Below are 21,071 nucleotides of genomic sequence, written 5' to 3'. Positions count from 1 at the left end.
ATTTGGGCAAAATGCACAAGTTCCCAGGAGCAATGGGAGGGTGGCAGGCAGGGTGTCCCCAGCAGTGAGGAGCCCCCTGGCTGCTACCAACCTCTAGACAACAGATAATGCAATGGTTGCTGGACATAATTATTTTATCATTTATTAGGAACTAATATTTAAATCCCATTTTACGCATTTATTTTTTTTTATCTTGACATTTTTATTTTTTTATTAAATAATTAAACCATACATCCCTACATTATCCAAACCATTTATCATCAACACACTTTCAATTAACCTCCCTCTGCATTTCCTAGTATCAAAACCAATAACCAACCGCCATCATCACTCCATAACCACCCTTAAACAAACACAGAATTAACCCCAGAACTGATTTCCCCCCCCCAAAAAAATCCAAACAAAAACACAAACCATGATCATAAATCATCAATCAATCATCCACCAAATTTTATGTGCATGTAGCTTATAAAAAGCATGACACTGCTGTCATCAGCAGCGAGGACCCCCTGGCCATGTCCCCTGGCTATCCCCAGCAGCGAGGACCCCCTGGCCATGTCCCCTGGCTATCCCCAGCAGTGAGGAGCCCCCTGGCCATGTCTGCAGCAGGGAGGAGCCCCCAGCAGTGTCCCCAGCAATGAGGAGCCCCCAGCAGTGTCCCCAGCTGTCCCCAGCAGTGTCCCCAGCAGCACTCACCGCCCGGTACTCGTAGTAGATCCTGTCGAACTCGGTGCCGCCGATGGTGATCTCGGGGATGAAGCGCGGGATGGACACGGTGTCCATCACTGCAGCCTTGTCCTGCACGCTGAGGGGAACAGGAGCACTCAGGTCACACCCTGCCCCACCAACAGCCAAGTGCTGCACCCACCCCACCACTGGAAATATTCCAGGCCAAACTGGATGGAGAAACCTGACCCAGTGCAAGGTGTCCCTGCCCACGGCAAGGGGTGGGCGGGCAGGGCTTTAGGGACCCTGCCAACCCAAACCATTCTAGGATTCATTATCATCATCTATGATCAAAGAGCTACTTTTGTGTTAAATAAAGCTTCCAAAGATTTGGGCTGTTTTCCAAACACGTACTGCCCCTCATCCTTGCCTCCAGTTTGCTCCTGCTCCAACTTCCTGTTTCTCCATTTCCCCTCCCAGGTTCATCGTCCATCATTCCTGGGACCCTTCTCCATGAATCCCCCTCTGGCTTTTTTTGCTTTCTATCAAAGCAGTGTAAAAACCAGTGGTTTTACTGAATGCCACACACTACCCTGCTAAATTCCCATGCTAAATGGAGCAGTACTGAGACAGAGAGAGGGTCTGGAAGGAGGCAGCATCCTGCCTTGGAATACCTGGAGGAAGCTGCAGCAGCTCCAGTGATGGATCTCAGAATCCACCACTTTGCACAGCACCAGCACTTCAGATATCCCAAATTTAAAATGCCTGAGAAACTGCTAGAAAGCCTCCTGCTGCCTGTGGTTATCCACAGGCCGACAGTGCCACCTGCACGTGGCTGGCAAAAACACATCCCAATCCAGTCAGCACTGACCAAACCCTACATCCAACACCAGAAACCCTGCAAATGGAGTTGTTTTCACTGAATTACACTGCTCAGCAAATGCTGACATGCACATCAAACACACGTCCTGAGCAAAGCAAAGTTCATCATCTTTGAGCAATTATTTTTACCCCCCAAATCATAAATTTTGGGACCTTTCCTCCCAGCAGTGAAGAGTTCCAGCAAGTGAAATGGTTTGCTTATATACCCTGATATTCACTCTGTAAACTATCCCAGTACAGAGAGGCTTGTAAGGAAATAAAATAACCCAGTGGAAGTTCAGATGGGAGAGGTGAGGATAAATGCCCTTTTCCAAGATGAGGATCAACACCAAAGATGCTTCCTATTAACTACAACAATATTTAACTTCTACAACATTAAATGTGTATTTCACATGCTGAGAGGCACAAAAGAAATAAGGTTTTGTGGTCATCCACTCTGCACTGAATCCACTCCTTGCCAGATCTCAGCCAAGTGGCCATTTGGAAAGGACAATTCCCAGGCACAATTCATTTTAGTTAAGGGCCAAATGACAAACTTGCTGCTCCCAAAATTTCTTTGCACAAGAAAATAATGAAAGCTACTGATGGCTTCTCTGTGTTCTCTGCACCTTCAGAAATAACTTGGAATACTAAGCAACAGCACACCCAAAGACACCTGCCACAACAATGTCTAACTACAAAACCACAGCCGCTTGCCAGGACTAATTCCCTGCTCAGCAGGAAGCACTTACAGACACTTTTTATGCTTCTTTCTTTTTTTTCTGTCCCTCAGCAGAAAATTATCACTATTTGTTCTTTTCTGACCCTTTACCAGACTTTCCTGAAGGAGCTCTCAGCATGCAGCACCTTGCCAAAGGTGCAAGGTGGGGTAAGGGAAGGAAACTGGTTAGAAAAAAATAAATAAGCCAGGCAACCCAACAAAACCACCTGAGTTTGCATAGCCTGGGCTGTGATTTCTCAACACTTGATGTTGGCACAGTCACAAAAACTCAAGTGACAAGAGAGACCTAAAAGCATTCACTGGCCTAAAAGCCAACATCACAAAACCATTCCAGATAAGTTCTGTGTTGATAGAGGAAATTAACATTCCTCCTTCTGCCAAAGGGACTCCAATTCCCTCATTTAGCCAGGCAGAACAGATATGGCATGGCCAAGGTGAGGCACAGCCACTCCCCCAGTGAGCAAACACTCAACATCAACATGAAGAACCAAAAAAAACTTCCAAAAAAAAGCAGGTCTGCAAGAAAAGGGGAGAAGGTGCAACAACAGCTCTTCAGACCTAGAAAAGCCACTGCAAAGCAGAAATCACAAAATAAGTGTTTTAACTTATTAAAAAAATAAGTGTTTTAACTTATGCAGCAAAAAGATGGGGTGGACAGGGCTTGGAGCAGCTGGGATAGTGGAAGGTGTCCCTGCCCATGGCAGAGGCAGGGATGAGATGGGCTTCAAGGTCCCTTTCAACCCAAACCATTCTGGGATTCTGTGATTTTATGGTGAAGAGAGAACCAAGGGCGCTAAAGAAAACAGCTTCTAGCACCACAAGTTCCACAATTCATTGTCACAGACATCTTTTCATGAAAATCCTTTCCTTAGGATTTTTCCTCCTGAGAAGCTGAGAGGCCTCAGGAACAAAATGTAAACATTGATTATCTGCTGCTGTGGAATGCAACAGGTGGATCTGTGATTGGCCCATGTTAGATGTTTCTAATTAATAGCCAATCACAGTCAGCTGGCTCAGACAGAGAGACTGAGCTACAAACCTTTGTTATCATTCCTATTCTATCCTTAGCCAGCCTTCTGATGAAATCCTTTCTTCTATTCTTTTAGTATAGTTTTAATTTAATATATATCATAAAATAATAAATCAGCCTTCTGAAACATGGAGTCAGATCCTCGTCTCTTCCCTCATCCTAAGACCCCTGTGAACACCGTCACGATTAATAGTTCATGAGACTTTTAAAATCTCCACGACAGAAGTTTCCAAGCCAGGTCCAACACATCTCTTGGCAGCCCCTCTAGTCCTGCTGTTTGCAATCAGCCATTTAAACAGGGACAGTTCTTCCCTTTGCCAGGGAAATCCACACTGGGGAGCAGAGCTGCCAGGTTCTGAAGGAGCTGCAGGGACAGATCAGCTTTAGTTGTCTGAGGCAACAAGCACAGCGAGTTCCCCCCAGGAGCTGATCAGAAACACAGGCAAGGCCACCCAGCCTGCAGCTCCTCCTCCCAAATGCATTTATTCTGCAAAAAGTGCAGACAGACAAATGTCACTGGGAAGGGCCCAGACAAAAAACATGCCTGAGACAGCGCAGTGGCTGCAGAGGAGCTCCCTGAGACATTTAAAAAGCCAGAAAGGTTTCTGTTGGACTAGGCAGCTGGAGAGGAAGGGAAGATGTGTGTCAGACATCTTTTATGAAAAATCCTTTCCTTAGGATTTTTTCCTCCTGACAAGCTGGGAGGCCTCAGGAACAAAATGTAAACATTGATTATCTGCTGCTGTGGAATGCAACAGGTGCATCTGTGATTGGTCTCATGTGGTTGTTTCTAATTAATGGCCAATCACAGCACAGCTGGCTCAGACTCTCTGTCCAAGACACAAGCCTTTGTTATTCTCTTTTTCTATTCTTAGCTAGCCTTCTGATGAAACCCTTTCTTCTATTCTTTTAGTATAGTTTTAATACAATATATATCATAAAATAATAAATCAAGCCTTCTGAAACATGCAGTCAACATTCTCATCTCTCCCCTCATCCTGAGACCCCTGTGAACGCCGTCACAGGGGAAATTTCCTCGCTGGAAGGGTGGTCAGGCATTGGAACAGGCAGCGGCGGAATCGCTGTCCTTGGAAGTGCTCCAGAGCCGTGTGGGTGTGGCACTTGGGGACATGGGCTCGGCAGTGCTGGGAGAATGGTGAACTCCATGACCTCAGAGGGCTTTTCCAACCTAAACGATCCTAAGTGGCTGCTGGAGCCGGCCAGGAACACCCAGGAGAGGGCAGCATGTCCCTGCATACCGGGAGCCTGCAGGAAAGCCCTTTCCAAAGGAACAGTGCACATGGGCTCGGGATATCTGCCCATCTGAGGGAATCACAGGCTCCCTGGGCATTGAAAAAAGGGAGAAAAGCATCACCTTTAGGGCTCATGGACCCACACCTGGGCTGGGCATTGAATCCAGCACAGCTGGCCTGCAGCAGGCTCCCTGCCCCTCTGGGGTTACCATGGGGAAAGAGCAGGTCCAAACACACACCTGTACTAAGAGGCTCTTCCAGGCTGCCCGAGACACTGCCCAGGATTCCCTCACTCTGCTGAGCAAAGCATGAGCTCAAGATTGGCACAGGATGTGCTGTCACCACTTTATCCATGCTCTGGCAGCCCAGCACAACAAAGATTCAAAAGCAAACTGCAGGAGCTGGGATCAATGCTCAGTGTAGGTCCCTTCCACACAGGATATTTTATGATTTTGTGGTTTAAATAAGCAGCTTATTGCATTCTGGGATCTTCAAACAACCCCATTTGTGACGGTGTTCACAATGGTTCAGGGATGAGGGAAGAGATGAGGATCTGACTCCATGTTTCAGAAGGCTTGATTTATTATTTTATGATATATATTACATTAAAACTATACTAAAAGAATAGAAGAAAGGATTTCATCAGAAGCCTAGCTAAGAATAGAATGACAAAGAATGATAACAAAAGCTTGTGGCTCTGTCTGTCCGAGCCAGCTGACTGTGATTGGCCATTAATTAGAAACAACCACATGAGACCAATCACAAATCCACCTGTTGCATTCCACAGCAGCAGATAATCATTGTTTACATTTTGTTCCTGAGGCCTCTCAGGAGGAAAAATCCTAAGGAAAGGATTTTTCATAAATATGTCTGCAACAGCCATGTTTTTGCCAAAGGAATAAATAATTTCTTATTACCTTCAGTGACAAGAGCCTTGTGCAGGAGACTCACCCCCCTCCAAGGTTTAATGAAAAACTGAGTCCTTAAATCAATTTATTCCCTTCTACAACTGTGAAATAGAATTTTCATACAGTATCTTAACACACTGCTCTAATTGTAAGGTTTCCTTCAACTCCCTCCTACTCATCACAATTAATAATTCTTTCCTAATACCTGCAGTAGTAGTGTGGAGCTACAGGAAAACAAGCAACTTATTTCTTCTTTCAAAGGAAGTCTGTGATCATTTTTTAGGGCCTAAGTCACCAGATGTCATCCTACTACAAAAAAACCTCATCTTTGACCCATAAAATGCACCCAAATCATGACTTGTTCCTCTCAGACACCACCCAGCACTGCTCTTCTGCAATCTAGCTTCATTCCTTGATAGAAAAACCATACAATAGGAGCATTATCTCTATTTTAGGAGTTATTTAAAGTAATAGCACAGAAAAGTAAAATGCAAGAAATATCACAATTCTGCAAAAAAAAGTTTAACTTGCTTCTCTGATGCCTGTCACAAAGACACAAACTTAAGGGCACATATTCAAATTTAAAAACCTGTGTTTCTATTAACCTGTGAGATAACCAGGAAATAATGAAAATAATATAACTCTTACATTTTGTTTTAAAAATTTAACTATACTGAAATTTCCACCTGCACATTCAATATGGAGATGAAGTTGCAGCAAAATGGAGAGCCTGTCTCACTTCTGGCATTAACAGCCTTAAAAGTGCAGCTATATTGTTTATATACATCTTTGTATTTTATATAAATAAATTCAACATGATGCATTTGCAAAGAATTATTAAAATCAAATTAAATTCTATATAAATACAAGTTATTTTCCAATGTCTGAGTCTGATCTCTTCCAACTGGGCAGACAGGGATCTTTGACAAAAACCACTCCTAAACTTGTCTGGAGTCTCTTGTCTCAACAATCAACAGCAAAAATGCTACACCATGATCCAGTGCAAGCACCAATATTACAAAATGTAACCCCACTTTTAAAAACTCATGGTTTTGACCATTCTCCCTGGGATTTCATTGCTCAGTGGATGAATGACATCTTACACAAGTCACACTTACAAAAGTCTCAAGTGATGGAAAGAAACATCATCTTGCTCCTCCCATGGCCCCTTGTCAAACTTCAGGTACTCGATGTCTTCAATGACCTGGAATCAGAAAAGAAAGCTCACTAAGGGGTGAAAAAAAAAAATCAATTAAATAATCAGAACAGGTTATTAAACAAATGAGGAAGGCTTCACTGCTGGAGCTGTGGTAACAAGGCAAATGTCTAGAGATAACATGATCATCTCCCAGTTCTACTCCTGGAGGCTGCAGCCCTGCCAGCAGCACTGGGCACACACGTGGGCATCTCCTGACATCCTGTGCTCTTTTCAGCTCTGGATGGCAGGGAATCAACTGGCTGAGAGGTGCCTTGCTGCCAAATTCTTACCAGATTCAAGCCATTCTTCCTTAACCTGCCACTGGGGCTGAAAAGCCAAGAAGGTACAAGTTCACCCCTGAGGGAGAATGAGGAGGAAATGGAGCTAAGTCTAAATTTGACTCCTTTTTGTTACAAAACTAAAGTTTGGTCAGTTTTATTCCCAGTAACACATTCTCTGAGGCAGGGGAGCAGGTGTGGCATCTGCCTCAGTGCTCTGTGGGTCACAGCACAGAAACAAAGGCACATTTCAGGCTGGGAAACTCAGGAGCTGCAGAGAGGAGTCCAAGGCCTCAGGATTTCACCAGCCACCAGGACCCAGCCATGCATGAAAGGAAAGGTAACGCTCACAGCTCAAGAACCCTTCAAATAAACAATGCCAGCTCAGCAAACCATTCCTTCAGCATCCCCAAACTTATCAATCCCTGGTTTGAGCTTCACTTGCAGCCTGGCTCCACTTGGAAACAGATCTTTGCTGCTCCAGGAGGTAATTGCTTATCACACCTGGCTGCCTGGAGCTGAGGGAAAGCTCAGCCCCAGTGTCAGGAAGATGCACTTCAGGTGCCTGATGAGGTGGAGACGGCACCTTGGAGCAACCTGGGAAGGAGTGGATTGCTACAGCTCCAAACATCCCTTGCCAGAGACCTTTTCCATGGGGAAAGGATGAAGCTGAGGTCGTGGCCAAATTCCTCATGGCACATTGTCAACCCAGTGACAGGTGAGCACATGTCACAATGAAGTGACAGAATGATCAACATCATTGAGTTCTTTACATTAAATGCACTGTAATTATTCCCTGCAAACGCTAAATCCCAGCTATTACCACTTCAAAAATTATAACCACGTGCTATTACAAAGTAGCTTTGACTGTAAAGATCCACTCTTAGCAGAATTTTCATGGTAAGAAATAATTATTTGGACAAGAGTGAATAAACACTTCTGAGGCACAAACTGCTGCAACATAACTCCAAGATAAGAGGACAAGAGGTGTAAGTTAAGTTTGTTCAAACAGCCATTATTTCTTGGAATTATTTAATTGACAAGCTGAACAAAAGCAATTCCTTCTCCACTCCACAGCAAAGCTTTGGAAACTCTGAATCTGGTCACAGCACTAATCAGAGTTGTTACAATGGGCTCACAATATGCTACAGGGGGAAAGGAATCTGTATTCAAATTAGTTTTGCTCACTGTTACCATCACATCAGAAGATCTCTCTCCCAGCAGCTCCTTAACAATGGCATCAGTTTCCCAAACAGGACAAAAGAACAAATTCTTAATTTATAAGGAATGCCCTGCCAATCCCCAGGAATTATCAGCAAATATCCAAGGCTTTAAAAGAAATTAAACATACAGCTAACTTTGTATTCCCAGTTTTACCCTCAAACTAAACAAGTGTGAAACATCCTAATGAAGCTCATTTCAGCACTCATTACCCCTTCAGCCACCACAACCAAAGTTAATTACAACTGGAAACCCCAACTGACCCTTTTAGGACACTTAAAAAATCATTTCCAAGCTGTGTATGTGTGCTCTGAGCAAACCACAAGTTATTAAACTATAAGGCCATAAAAAAATTCAGTTCCCAAATCCCTAAGCAAACAGATTGGAGTGGGCTGATGAACACTGCTCTCTGTCAACCTGTGTGAACACACACCTTACAAGCCAAAGCCCTTATGTCCAAATTTCTTCTGTGTCATCCCAAAAGGAAACTGAATCTGAACAGAAAAAGCAGAAAAAACAACTGAATTCTTCCAAGTATCAGAATCTACCACCAACACCCAACAATGACATCATGGGCTGGATAATCTTACAGGGCCTTTTCCAACCTTAATCATTCTGTGGCATTTTACTTTAACTTCCAAATAATAATCCTTCCCCAAGTCCAGATTTGTCCAAGCAAATTAAGGGCCCACTGGTGCATCTGATGAGCCTATTTAGAGCAATGACAAGATTGCTGAGCTCAGGAGAGTCACTGCTTGAACAGTAAGAGCTTTAACTGACTTTAAACCCTGATTGAAAGGATTAAATCAAATCTCTAGCAATGGGGTTTACTACAAAAACAATCTGAGGAGGAAACAACCTGCTTTATTCTGACCACTTGGAGATATGTCCAGAGAGAAGGACAGGGAAAAACCAGGCATTTAACCCCCATCCCAAATTTCCTTTCATTCACCAAGTACCCATCTTGAAACACCACAGCTCTCAACTCCTATCCTTGCTTCTATGTTGTTATCCAGAAAAAGCAAATTAATTGCTCTAGATTCTCTATATTCACATCACAACCTCAGCTTTTTTGTTCATTCCATCCTGATTTTTTGTGTATTTTTTCTTTTTATTATCTGCTGTCACACTGAAGCCACCAGCCCTTTTTTAGGGGTATAAACCCACACTGTCCCACAGTGTGGTTTATTAAAGGTTATTAATGATAACCTGCACTTGACAATAAAGGTTACTAATGATAACAATAACAATGATTAATGATAATGATTAAAAAAAAACCCATCCACAACAGGAGAGGACCCAGAATGTGGCACACAACCCTGTTCTTATAAAGGGAGCAAAAGGGAACAAGCAGCAGTGCACCTAAGGGGGAAAATGGAATGTTAATTTTAGCACCAGGGAAGTCCTCATCAATATTTTCTGCTTCACACAGTCACATAACCAGAATGTTGAAGGACACTTCAGGCAAAAATGTAGTTTTAGTCTGTTAAGGGGCAGTTAAACATTAAAATGCATGCTCTGAAAATGCTAATAAGCTTAATGAGGTACAGGCTACCACACATATGTATAAATTACTCAACTCTCTGCCAAGATCACAATGCACATAACATAAGAGAGGGAGTTTGGACTGTGTACAAGTAGGGTAAAAATGCCACCTCATTAGGATCAAGTCCCAAAAAGCCCTTGGAGACAGCCCATGTGCAAGTCTGCTCTCCCTCCTCCCAAGTGGGGATGATTCCTTGGCAAGCTTCCATGGAGGATAACTGTTATTGTAACTGTTATTATCCAGCCAACATCATATTACTGCTCTTAACAGACATCTATCCATAGAACTGAAATGGGCCCAAAACCTGTCCAGAGTCTCAAAAACCTTGGTGTTCTTTCCCTCAGGAACAACAGAGAGCAAAGTTAATAATAACCAAGCAAAAGGCTTCTGTTACCCTGCCAGTAATCTCCATGAGGGGAAAAGTTCACTGAACTAAGGGAAATATTTTAAACTTACTCCCAGAAATGCAAAACTCACCTTCTCCACATCCTCAGCTGCACTTGCTGTGTACTGCAGAACTTCACAGCTCTCACTGCAAAGAACACAGAAATTTAATTCCCCTGATAAAACTGCTCTACCCATCCTCCCCCCCAGCTCCAAAAGGAACAGAAATGAAGTTAAAAGGCATAAACACTGAACCAGAATGATTGCAAATTTTTAGATTGCTCCTAGCTATTGCAATTCAATTCCTGTTGCACCTGTGAGCTGCTTCTTTGCTGCTGGAAAGTTGCTTTTAAAAGGCAAATGGCCTGAATATCAACATAACTTCAGTTGAAAAAAAATTTTAAAAACTACACACATGAATTTGTTTTCATTTAATTAATGTGGATACTTGCCCCTATTACCACTGCCCAATCTACCTGAAAATAAGTGACATTTTCAGTCTAACCCAAAACTGTTGTAGATTTTCTTTTTTCAAGTGCATGACTAGCTGTGAGTCACCTCAAGAGAAGAATGCATTCATTTATCACTATTTACTCAGGTTGAGCTAGCTGAATGAATACAAATGCAGGCAGCATGGTCTGTAAGTGTAAAAACATTTTTAAAAAAGGTAATGTTTCCTGGTTAGAAGATTGGTTTTTTAATCAGCCTTCAGAGAAAAGGCACTTGCAGAGCAGAACTACAACAGGAGCTCCTACATGAACCTTTCACACCTCACATATTCAGCAAGAGCTGTTTCCAGCTGGAAAAACTGGAAGGCCCTGGAATAGCTGCCCAGTGTGGACACTAAATCAAACATCACACAGCAAAGTTAGAGCATGGAGAAAAATTCACAGAATCCCAGAATGGTTTGGGTGGGACAAGACCTTAAAGCTCATCCTGCTCCAGGACACCTTCCACCATACCAGGTTGCCCCAAGTCCTGCAGGACCTGGCCTTGGACACTTCCAGGGATGGGGCAGGCACCTGGAATAAGAGATTCTCCTCAATATCAGCCCAAGGGAGAGGTCAACCTTCACCAACAATTGCCTCAAGGATGCCCATCAAATCACTTCATCCCATCTCTTGATTTGACTCTGCAGATTATCAGAGCTTTCCTTAAGAGAAAACAGCTGCTCAGTGGAAGCAGTGTTGGATATGAAAGAGAACATTACCAATCTCAAGGCTCTGCTCCAGGAAAAGAGAAAAATCAAACAGAACCCAAACACTGCTCCAAATCACCAGGCAGAACCTGCCACAGCACCCAGCTCACAAATCTCACCACCAATAAAAACATTAAAGACATTCATAACAAGTCAACTGGAAAGAAAGCCTCCATTTTAAAGCAAAAACCCACTATAAACCACTTTAGGCAGCATCAGGCTGCTCCAGTTGAACAGCACAAGATAACAGGAGTTTTGCCCAGTAACAAACTGCTTTTCAAGGAGCAAGCAAACAAACTTCAACAAGGAAAGCATGCAAGAGTTTGCTCAGCAGTCTGTAACAACTCTTTCTAGCCTGTTTGGACCAGACTTTGGGCATCACCAGGAGTCAGGGAATCAAACTAGGCAGGCTAAGAGGTAACAGCTAGGCATGAACACAGCCCCTGCAGCCCTGCCAGCACACAAACAGTTAATGCAGCTGTGGCCTCTGCATTTACCCCAGACAGAGCCACCCTGAGGTGCACAGAGCTGGATTCACACACTCCCAGCTCCCCCAGGCAGGGCACAGAGACACAGATCTGTCACTGCCATATTTCCTGAAAAATCTCTCTGCCCAGGATTTCTCTCCTGGGAAGCTGAGAAGCCTCAGCGGAAAAGGAAAAACAATATTATCTCATTTGCTTCTCCTGTGTTTTGCTGCTTTGGAATGTGGTTGGAGATTGTTTATCCAACCTGTGAATTGTTTTTACTTATTGGCCAACAACAGCCAAGCTGTGTTGGACGCTGAGGAGTCATGAGTTTTCAGTAGTATCTTGCAGCCTTCTGTCTGTATCCTTTTTCTTTTCTTTATATAGTTTTAGTATAGTATTCTTTAATATAATATAGATCATAAAATAATGAATTAGCCTTCTAAGAACATGGAGTCAGATTCATCATTCCCTCCTTCCATGGGGGTCTCAGGAAACACCACACAGCTCACTCCAGGCTGCTGGGAGCCCAAACCCTGCCAGGATGCTGAGGTTTGCCCATGCCCACACAGAGGGCAAGGAGGTGAAATCACAGCAGGTTCAGGGTTCAGCCTGGCTGAGCACCACGAGATGCACGTGGGGCTGGCTGTGCTCCAGAGAACAGCAGCAGCTGGCTCCCACCAGGGACTGCAGCAGCTTGCCCTCAGGGAATGACATTCCCAAGGCTTCCCATTGCCTTCCAAGGGCATGTGCTGGCTGTGGGGACACACAGGGAGGCCACTGACCATCTGTGACAGCACCAAGCCCTGCCTGCATGAGTGACAAGCTCAACATCGAGTTACTCACTTCAGTAGCTGGCAGAGCCACCCACTGATCCACCTGTGGAGATGGAGCAAGCACAGGGGGACACACAGGCTACAAAGCACCTGGGAATCCACTCTGATTTATACCAGCCTTCTGCACACATCACAACACAGCTTCACAGTTAATTAATTCACAATTAATGTCACAGTTAATTCATCTGATACCCGTTGAGAGCTTCCCTCCCACAATTATGAGGGACCACAATCCATGCTGTGACTGCAGCACCCCTTCACTGGGGCACAATACTGTACCCTGCAGCACAACAAGGATTTTTCCACATGATTTGTTGACATTGGCACAGATTTTAAGGTTTGCACACATTTTTGCTCAAAGACCTAAGAGGCAAAGCATTTTTCTTTGCTAACCTGATCATTGGTAGGAAGGTCTTCTTGTAAGCATCCTCAATGCTCTGGAGATAGGAAGGAGACACCTTCTTCTCATATGGCTACAAAGAAACAAACAGAAAAAGCTGTGGAATTATATTCCTATCTTTTCCCACCAGCACAGACCCCAAGGTCTGCTCCACCACCTGCCAAGGGTTCATTCTGGGATAAGCAGAAGAGAACCACATGCACATCAGTGAAAGTTTCAAAGAATTGAGAGTGTGATTTGCAGTGTTTGGAATTCCTTACATGCCATGAAATACCTAGAGCAGGCCCCAGCTATCCAAGGACTGATTCATCCCTGCTAACTCCACATTCCAGGGAGCTGTAATAGCCACCCAGAAAACAGAAGAAGATTGTCTGAGTCCACCTTTTCCACAAGGAGACCAAAATTGCACCTCTCTATCCTCCACAGTTTCAGACAAGTGCATGGGCAAACAGCCACTCCAAACTCCTGTGGAATTCCATGGATATCATCCCTGCTGTTAACCAGCTTGCCTTCCACACAGTGTACTTGCAATGCCACATTTGCAAAACACCAGGAATTTCTCTGATCTACCCTGTGTTCCCCAATACAGAGCTCAGCACTGCCACTGACCCAAAAAGGCACAAGTTACATCAGCAATTTCTGTCCACAGGTTTCAAAAATGCCACTGATTTTCATGCTCAGAAGGGCTAAGAACTCACAGGCTCTCCCAATACATTAAGAACTTCTTAACTGAGAACTTTTTTCTAATAAATCAAAGCTTTCCTTTCATCTGTCAGGTTTTCCAGAGTTGAACTGCATTTCCCATAGCCTTTCAACAAGGCAAGACAAATTGTGTTATCTTTGAATCCTCACAACACATCTGCAAACACCTATGTATCAAAGAAAGAGGGTAAAAAACCCCAAATTACAAACCTTACTTAGATTAGTCATTCCCCAAAAGCACCCTGCAGCTCTCCAGGGCCAAGAGCAGCTCAATAAAGCAGTCACCCAGCAGTGATTTGCTGGATTTCAGGGAGATGAGTGAACCTGCTGATCCCAGGTGACTCACACATGAACCCCAGCAGAGGTGTGAGGAAGCAGTCAACTGGGAAGCAGGAGCCAGGGAGCCCAGCTGGGCTCCTGGCACTCAGGAATAAGAAATAAATCACCTCTAAGTGCATTGCAAGCAGCACATCACCTGCCCACAGCTCTTCAAGTGGCAGCTACACAGCCAGGTATAAAAATCCACCTGCTCTTAAAACAATTTCTCATCCCACAAATGACAACATATTGGTGCAGTCACACAAAAAAGTTCTTTTTTTGCCTTTTTTTTTTAATGCAAGCAAAAGAGAATACCCACAGAGTCACCACCACCACCAAGATCTCACAGACATTAGCAGGCAGCAATTGTGAGAGACAAGTAACAATAAAGAGATAAATAGGCAATAATCAGAGATCAAATTACCTCGCCCTTCTCTTGAATCCTCTTCTGCACGTCTGGGACAGGCACATCTACATAAATGACCAAGTGAGGTGGCAGGAACTCAGAAATGCTGATCTCCTTGATCTCTTTGTAGTGATCAAGGCCTGTGTGAAACACAAATAAATCACATTCCCCACGTCTGTATCTGCAGTCTCTTCTTCTGGGTTTACAGAGCAAGTTAAGGTCATGCTTAATGCTTTTCCTCAAACAGAATTCAGGAAGTTTACAGAAAAACTAATCTCCAGAGAAGTTCCATGCACTGAGATCTAAGAATCTCAACCCAGTTGTATCAAAGAGGGACTTTATTCCTGGCTCAGGTTTACAGGAATCTCTGCTTCTCCTCCACTATTTAGAGACAATAAGCAGCAGTAGCTCTAATCAAGATGTTTGCTCCCTAAGGATCCCAGTAGAATCCAAACTGGGATTTTGTATTAAATTGTGGGTTGCTGGGCTTTGCTGTCTTAGCAATGCAGACACATGTCATTATAATCAGCTCTCAAAGCCATCCAGTAACTTAGAGCAGGTGGCAAAAAACAAATACACATCTCTTAAATCCAACAGCAAAAACAGGAGTCAGTACAGAAAAGTTACATCCACCTCAGGAGCAGCCAAAAGAACAGATTTACTAAGAACAGGCAGGAGCTCAGTGCCCATAACCCCAAACCAAATCACTCAGGTTGGGAGGAACATCCCCAAATCACCCAGTTCAACCACTCTGCTGAGAACTCCACCCACAGCACTGTAAGTATCTCCAAGGGGGAGATCCCAGGTGATTTGCTCCAGGGTTTGACTCCCCTTTGAATTTCAATTCATGCCCTTTTATCTTCTGTCCTCTCACTGCCACCAAAACCACCCCAGCTCAACCCAGCAACATTCAAACACCGAACACTTAAAGGAATCCCTCCTTCCAAGCAGGAATGTTTTGTTTCTTTTTTAAAGCAAAGTTAACTACCAGACTTCTGAGAGATTATGGCCAAGCAGCTTCCCAGTGCTGGCAGGAACTCACATCTCTTGTGCACGTATCCCTGCTTCAGCATGGCCTCCAGGAACACGAAGTCGCTGTAGGGAGAGCGCTCCAGCACCACGCCCTGACCTGCAAGGGAGAACAGGCTCCAGGTTGGAACAGAAGGAGCTGCAAGGTCCTTGGTTGCTGTTGTATTCCCTGAAAAACCTATTGCATCTATGTCCACAGTTTCAGACAAGTGCATGGGCAAACAGCCACTCCAAACTTCTGGGAAATTCCATGGAGATCATCCCTGCTGTTAACCAGCTTGCCTTCCACACAGTGTACTTGCAATGCCATATTTGCAAAACACCAGGAATTTCTCTGACCTACCATCTATCCCCCCACCAGGATTTTTTCTCCTGGGAAGATGAGAAGCCTTTGCTTCTCCATGTTTTGCTACTCTGGAATGTGGTCTGGAGATTGTTTATCCAAACATGCGTCGCAGACATCTTTTATGGAAAATCCTTTCTTTAGCATTTTTCCTCTTGAGAAGCTGAGAGGCCTCAGGAACAAAATTATGCTAAAAGAAACATTTATTTAAACATTTATTATCTGTTGCTGTGCAATGCAACAGGTAGATCTTTGATTAGCTCATGTTAGATGTTTGTAATTAATAACTAATCACAGGTTAGCTGGCTCAGACAGAGAGCCCGAGCCACACGCCTTTGCTATCACTCTTTGCTATTCGATTCTTAGCCAGCCTTCTGATGAAATCCTTTCTTCTATTCTTTTAGTATAGTTTTAATGTAATATATATCATAAAATAATAAATCAAGCCTTCTGAAACATGGAGTCAGATCCTTGTCTCTTCCCTCAACCAAAAACCCCTGTGAACACCGTCACACATGTGAATTGTTTTTAATTAATGACCAATCACAGTCCAGCAGCATCAGACTCTGAGTCAGCCACAAGCTTTCATTATCATTCCTGCTGAGCCTTCTGATGTATCCTCTTTCTTTAGTATAGTTTTAGTATAACATCATTTTAATATAATATCATAAAACAATAAATCAGCCTTCTGAGATCATGGGGTCAGACTCTCATCTCTCACCTCGTCCTGGAAACTTCACAAACACCTTCCACCCCATACCCTTCTCTGAGCCAAACCTGTGCTGAGCAGGTGCTCCAGGGCGTCGGCGTACTGCAGGACGCGGCTGCTGAAGAGCCACGACTGCAGGCGGTACGAGTGCCCGTCGGGGGCCTTGGGCTCACTGTAGAACTTCTCCAGGCTGCAGAAACCACTGAACCTCTCAGGCAGCAGCTGCCCATCCCCTGAGAGCCTGTCCTGGTAGTGGATGTCTGCCTCAGGGAAGTACTTCATTCCTGAAAAGGAACGCACAGCGGGAATGAGCTGCGTTTGTTTGCAGCTAACGCCTCTCCAGCTACTGAGCACACAGCTGCTCCTTGCCTGTGGGAATCCACAGAATCAGAGGGGTTTGGGAAAGCTGCAAAAGGCAGGCCTCAGAGATAATAGAACTGTGATTAGAGCTAAGCAGCAGCCATGAGATAGGTCAGCAGAAAAATTATGTAAAAAGTAGAAAGATAAGGACACACAGAACAATGGTCTGTGTATTAATGCTTGGCTAGAATAACTCATTAAGCTACAGAAAAGTATGTCTGAGATACTAGGAAGTTCTAAGCTTAATAATGGAGCTCTGTGCACTGTGTTTTAATGCTTACAAGCAGGTATTGTATCCAAAATAAGCAATATTGTTTACTGAAGGTACGTGTGCTTACAGTGGTCGGATAGAACTACTGTCAACTTTCTTTTGCTTTGTGTGATTGGTCAAAAAACTTTTAAAGTAAGTTGTAACGTGAAGTTCTTGGTCTGGTGTCAGGGCTGTGAGCTGCTGGCATCTTCCCATTGCCATAACCATGTAATGAGACTGATGCTGGAAGATAAAACAGCTCAAGGCACGTTCCACAGTAGCCCTGTCCTGTTGGTGATTTGTGCAGAGACCCCCAGGTAGCAACACTTGCCCAGCTCCCACACAGCCCCAGCTCCTTGCCCAGCTCCCAGACAGCCCCAGCCCCTGTGCCCACCACAGCAGAATCCAAACTCCGAGCTCTGCCCCAGCCCAGGCAGAGCTGAGCTGCTCCAAGCACATCCACGTGGAACACCCACGCTGTCCAGGAGCACACAGGCTCCCTCAGAACTGAAGCCTCACTCACAACAAATCCCCATCCCAAGCCTCACCAGCACCACCCACAGACCCTCCCCTCTCCCTCCAGCATTCCCCAGGCAGGAGCTGCTGCTCTGGTGAGCTTCCTCTGCACAAGAGCCACGATCAAACCCTGTCAGCCCTCAGGGAAGCAGCCACAGTGAGACATACCCAGTTTGTCTGCTAACTGCTTGGCCAGCTGGCCCTTCCCAGAAGAGAGGTTCCCCTCCACTGTGAAGACTTTGCTGTGCTCTGTGAACTTCTTGGTGGTCCTTTCTCCCAGGATGTAGGACAGCCACCCATACTGCCGGCTCTGCTCAGGGCTGGTGTGGATTCTTGCCTGGAGGAAAAACCGATGGAAATCAGCAGATTTAGATGGATTCTTTAGCTAAAAACACACACAGGACACGCTCTTATATATCCAATACAAGGAATTGTTACTCAGTAACCTTGGCACTGTCATTTCAGCTTAGCAGCTTGCAGCAGTGCTTAGACTGGGAAGTCGTTCATGAAATTAAAGGCTGAGAAGACAGAAAACACGGAACAACTTCCAGTCTGAAGGCCAGGCGCACAACACCCCCAGAGTTCCCAAGAGAGATCCCACACAAAACTTTTGCTTGCATTTTGTGTGGTTTGGGGCACATAATAACACAAAATTCGCTCTCAGGAGAGTTACAGCTTCATTTCAATATGGCTTAGTGGGCAAAAGCTTGGACGCCACTTCCAGCCTTAACTATTCCACGATTTCTGAGAGGTGGCTAGAGGGACCCACCTGACCTATGAGGTGAAGGCAGGGCCTTTCTGAGAGCTGCTCAGAGCCTCCCTCAGGGCACCATAAACACTGCTTATCTATCTAACTGTACAAACCTCATTCCGAGCGGCGCAGTGACCTCCCTCACACAGCAGCGTCCATTCCTGTCTAACACTCCTTTCCCCACAGCACCGCTGCCCAACGCTGCCCACAGCCGCCACCGAAGCTCACCGCACTCCCCTCCCCGGCCTCTGCTCCAGCCTGCCCCGCATCCCGCCGCCACTCCCAGCCCCGGGGTGAGGCACCTCCGGCCCCAGGCTGTGCTGCCCACCCACCCCAGCAGGACAGCGCTCCGGACACAGCCCTGCCCAGCCGCCGGCACTCACCCTCAGCAGGACGGAGCCGCTGTCCGGCGCGGAGCTGCCCCGGCGGCCCCGGGTGGCCGCGGCCCGGCCCAGCCGGGACACCCACAAGGACATGGCGGAGGGCGGCGGCGCGCGGCGATGACGTCGCAGGAGAAGCGGCGCGCCGCAGTGATGAAGGCGCCGTTAGGCCACGCCCCTTGAGAAAGGCCACGCCCACGATCGGTGAGGGCTCTGACGGTAGCGGGGACAGTGACAGGCACAGTGGGACCGGGGACGGCCCGGGTTAGGGATTAGGGGGGACAGAGAACAGCCTGGCCAAGGAACAGGGCTCAGGGAACAGGCGGGACCAGGGACAGTCGGGTCAGTGTGCAGGTGGGACAGGGAACAGCCAGGTTAGGAACAGGGAACCGCGGGGTTAGGGAATGGGAACAGTCTGGTTAGGGAATGGGAACAGCTGGGTTAGGGAATGGGAACAGCGTGGTTAGAAAAAAGGAACAGCCTGGTTAGGGAATGGGAATGGCCTGGTTAGGAACAGGGAACAGCGGGGTTAGGGAATGGGAACAGACGGGTTAGGGAATGCGAACAGCCTGGTTAGGAATAGGTGGGAATAGGGAACAGCCAGGTTAGGGAGAAGGTGGTGTGAAAAACGCCAATCAGTTGTTTTTAAAATTTTAAAAGTTTAATAGTAATAAAATGGTTTAAAAAATAGTAATATAATTAGATTAATAATAATTTGGACAAATTTAATTAGGACAATATGTGACAATAAATACAAAGAGTTACTGATGGTCCGGGTGCCTTTTTCTGGGCAGCACAAGCCCGAAAAAGGACCCACGTTAACAGAGGATTAACCCTTGAAAACAATGGCCTGTTGCATATTCATACACCTCATACATGATGCATAAATTCTATTGAAACACAGGATTCTGTCTGGGCAGTGTCAGCTTCTTCCTCCAAATCCTGACAGCACCTTCAAGGTGGGAAGAAGTTTGTTTCTTCTGATAATGGAGCAATAAATTCTCTCTCTGAAAGATTCAGGTGTCCTGTCACTGCTATCTCGCTGCGCGTCCTTTCTTTAGAAAAAAAGTATCCTAAATAGCACAGTTTCTATTTTAACACTTTGTTATGACCTAAAACTATATTTAACACACTACTTAAGAAAATACAGCATAACTTTCTAACACAACGCATACAATATTCATTTGAATATTTGCAAAAAGCCAATCATAGAATATGCATTTTTTCACAGTGGGAATAGGGAACAGCCGGGTTAGGGAGAAGATGGGAATAGGGAACAGCCAGGAATAGGGACAGACAGGATGCCTGCACTGTGCCACCCGCAGGTCCCCACAGGAGGGAGCCTGGGATGGGTCTCTTCCCAATACCTGCACATCCAGTTGTCCTAATTCCCTCCACACACTGCTCCAGGTGCTGGAGCGACATCTCCAGGCTTGGAGGCTGGCAGCGTGTGCAGTGACCCGAGCCCTCATTTAAACACATTAAATTAAATTCCTGGGCCTGGGAAGGTCGCAACCAAACGTTTTCCACATTTCCCATCAAAGTGACATCGGCTCTGCTGAGCTGGCACCTTTGTGACACCATTAGCGGCCTCTGCTTTGCCCCCTGGCAAGAAGCAATCAAGTTGCACGTCAAGGATTTATCCCTGGAATTTGCAAACAGCTTGAAAAACCCAGCCAAACAATCCACAAAGGATGTGTCCAGCTTTCCTTAACAGCTCTGGCCGCAGCCAGACTCGTTGGATGCTCCAAGCCCTGGCCTTGAGCCCTTCCAGCCACAGCTTCCCTGGCCAGCCTCAGCACAGCAGCTGGAGCTGGTTTTGGGGGAAGAACAAAAACTTTGGGTGGCATTAACTCAGGGAAAGGAAAAAAGTGAGAAAAAACAGGCTGGCTTTTCCTGAAGGGCCATCAGGCTCTGGAATGGTGATGCATGGACATGGTGTTTGCCAGGATTCCGTGTCCCCTTGACAATGGCCCACAGACACGGTGATCCCCACGTTCCTGGAGCATGGTGGCCCATGGATCATCCTGAGAAAAACCAAATCACAATAGCGTGTAGAATTGTGACGTAAAGATTGGGACTAGAAACAGCTGATAAATAAAAATTGGGAATAGAAACTGCTGAAAAAGCTTATGAGTGCCCCTATAAATACCTGTAACCTTCAACTATCAGTGTGCAGCTGGAGGGAAAACTTCCCCTGCTGTACCCAGCGCTGTATTGCTCATACTTTACCAAAATAATTAATAAATTGACTGCTGCTTGAATAATGACCTAGTCAAGCTTCTTATTCATAACAAGTTCTACAATAGTAACCTTTTG

The 21,071-nt window shown here is 45.4% G+C and overlaps 1 protein-coding gene across 2 annotated transcripts in view; it reads right to left on the bottom strand.

Moving 5' to 3' along the window:
* Nucleotides 1-18,914, bottom strand: part of NDUFA10 (NADH:ubiquinone oxidoreductase subunit A10) — a 28,654-nt gene extending 9,740 nt beyond the window's left edge. The window contains exons 1-9 of one of the 2 annotated variants that reach the window (XM_005496382.3): nt 18,756-18,914; nt 17,790-17,958; nt 16,564-16,779; nt 15,457-15,543; nt 14,433-14,554; nt 12,982-13,061; nt 10,181-10,235; nt 6,579-6,664; nt 697-805 (exon numbers count right to left, since the gene is read on the bottom strand). In XM_005496382.3, coding sequence (XP_005496439.1) covers nt 697-805; nt 6,579-6,664; nt 10,181-10,235; nt 12,982-13,061; nt 14,433-14,554; nt 15,457-15,543; nt 16,564-16,779; nt 17,790-17,958; nt 18,756-18,848 — 1,017 coding nt within the window. In that variant the 5' untranslated portion in view covers nt 18,849-18,914. The remainder of the gene's footprint in view (nt 1-696; nt 806-6,578; nt 6,665-10,180; nt 10,236-12,981; nt 13,062-14,432; nt 14,555-15,456; nt 15,544-16,563; nt 16,780-17,789; nt 17,959-18,755) is intronic. The other variant, XM_074548842.1, reaches the window with a different exon arrangement.
* Between the last annotated feature and the right edge of the window lie 2,157 nt (nt 18,915-21,071).

The sequence above is a fragment of the Zonotrichia albicollis genome, chromosome 10, assembly GCF_047830755.1.
Source record: "Zonotrichia albicollis isolate bZonAlb1 chromosome 10, bZonAlb1.hap1, whole genome shotgun sequence".
NCBI classification, from domain to species: Eukaryota; Metazoa; Chordata; class Aves; order Passeriformes; family Passerellidae; genus Zonotrichia; species Zonotrichia albicollis.
The sequence above is the reverse complement of the archived record's forward strand: the minus strand, read 5'-3'. Positions and strand labels throughout refer to the sequence as shown.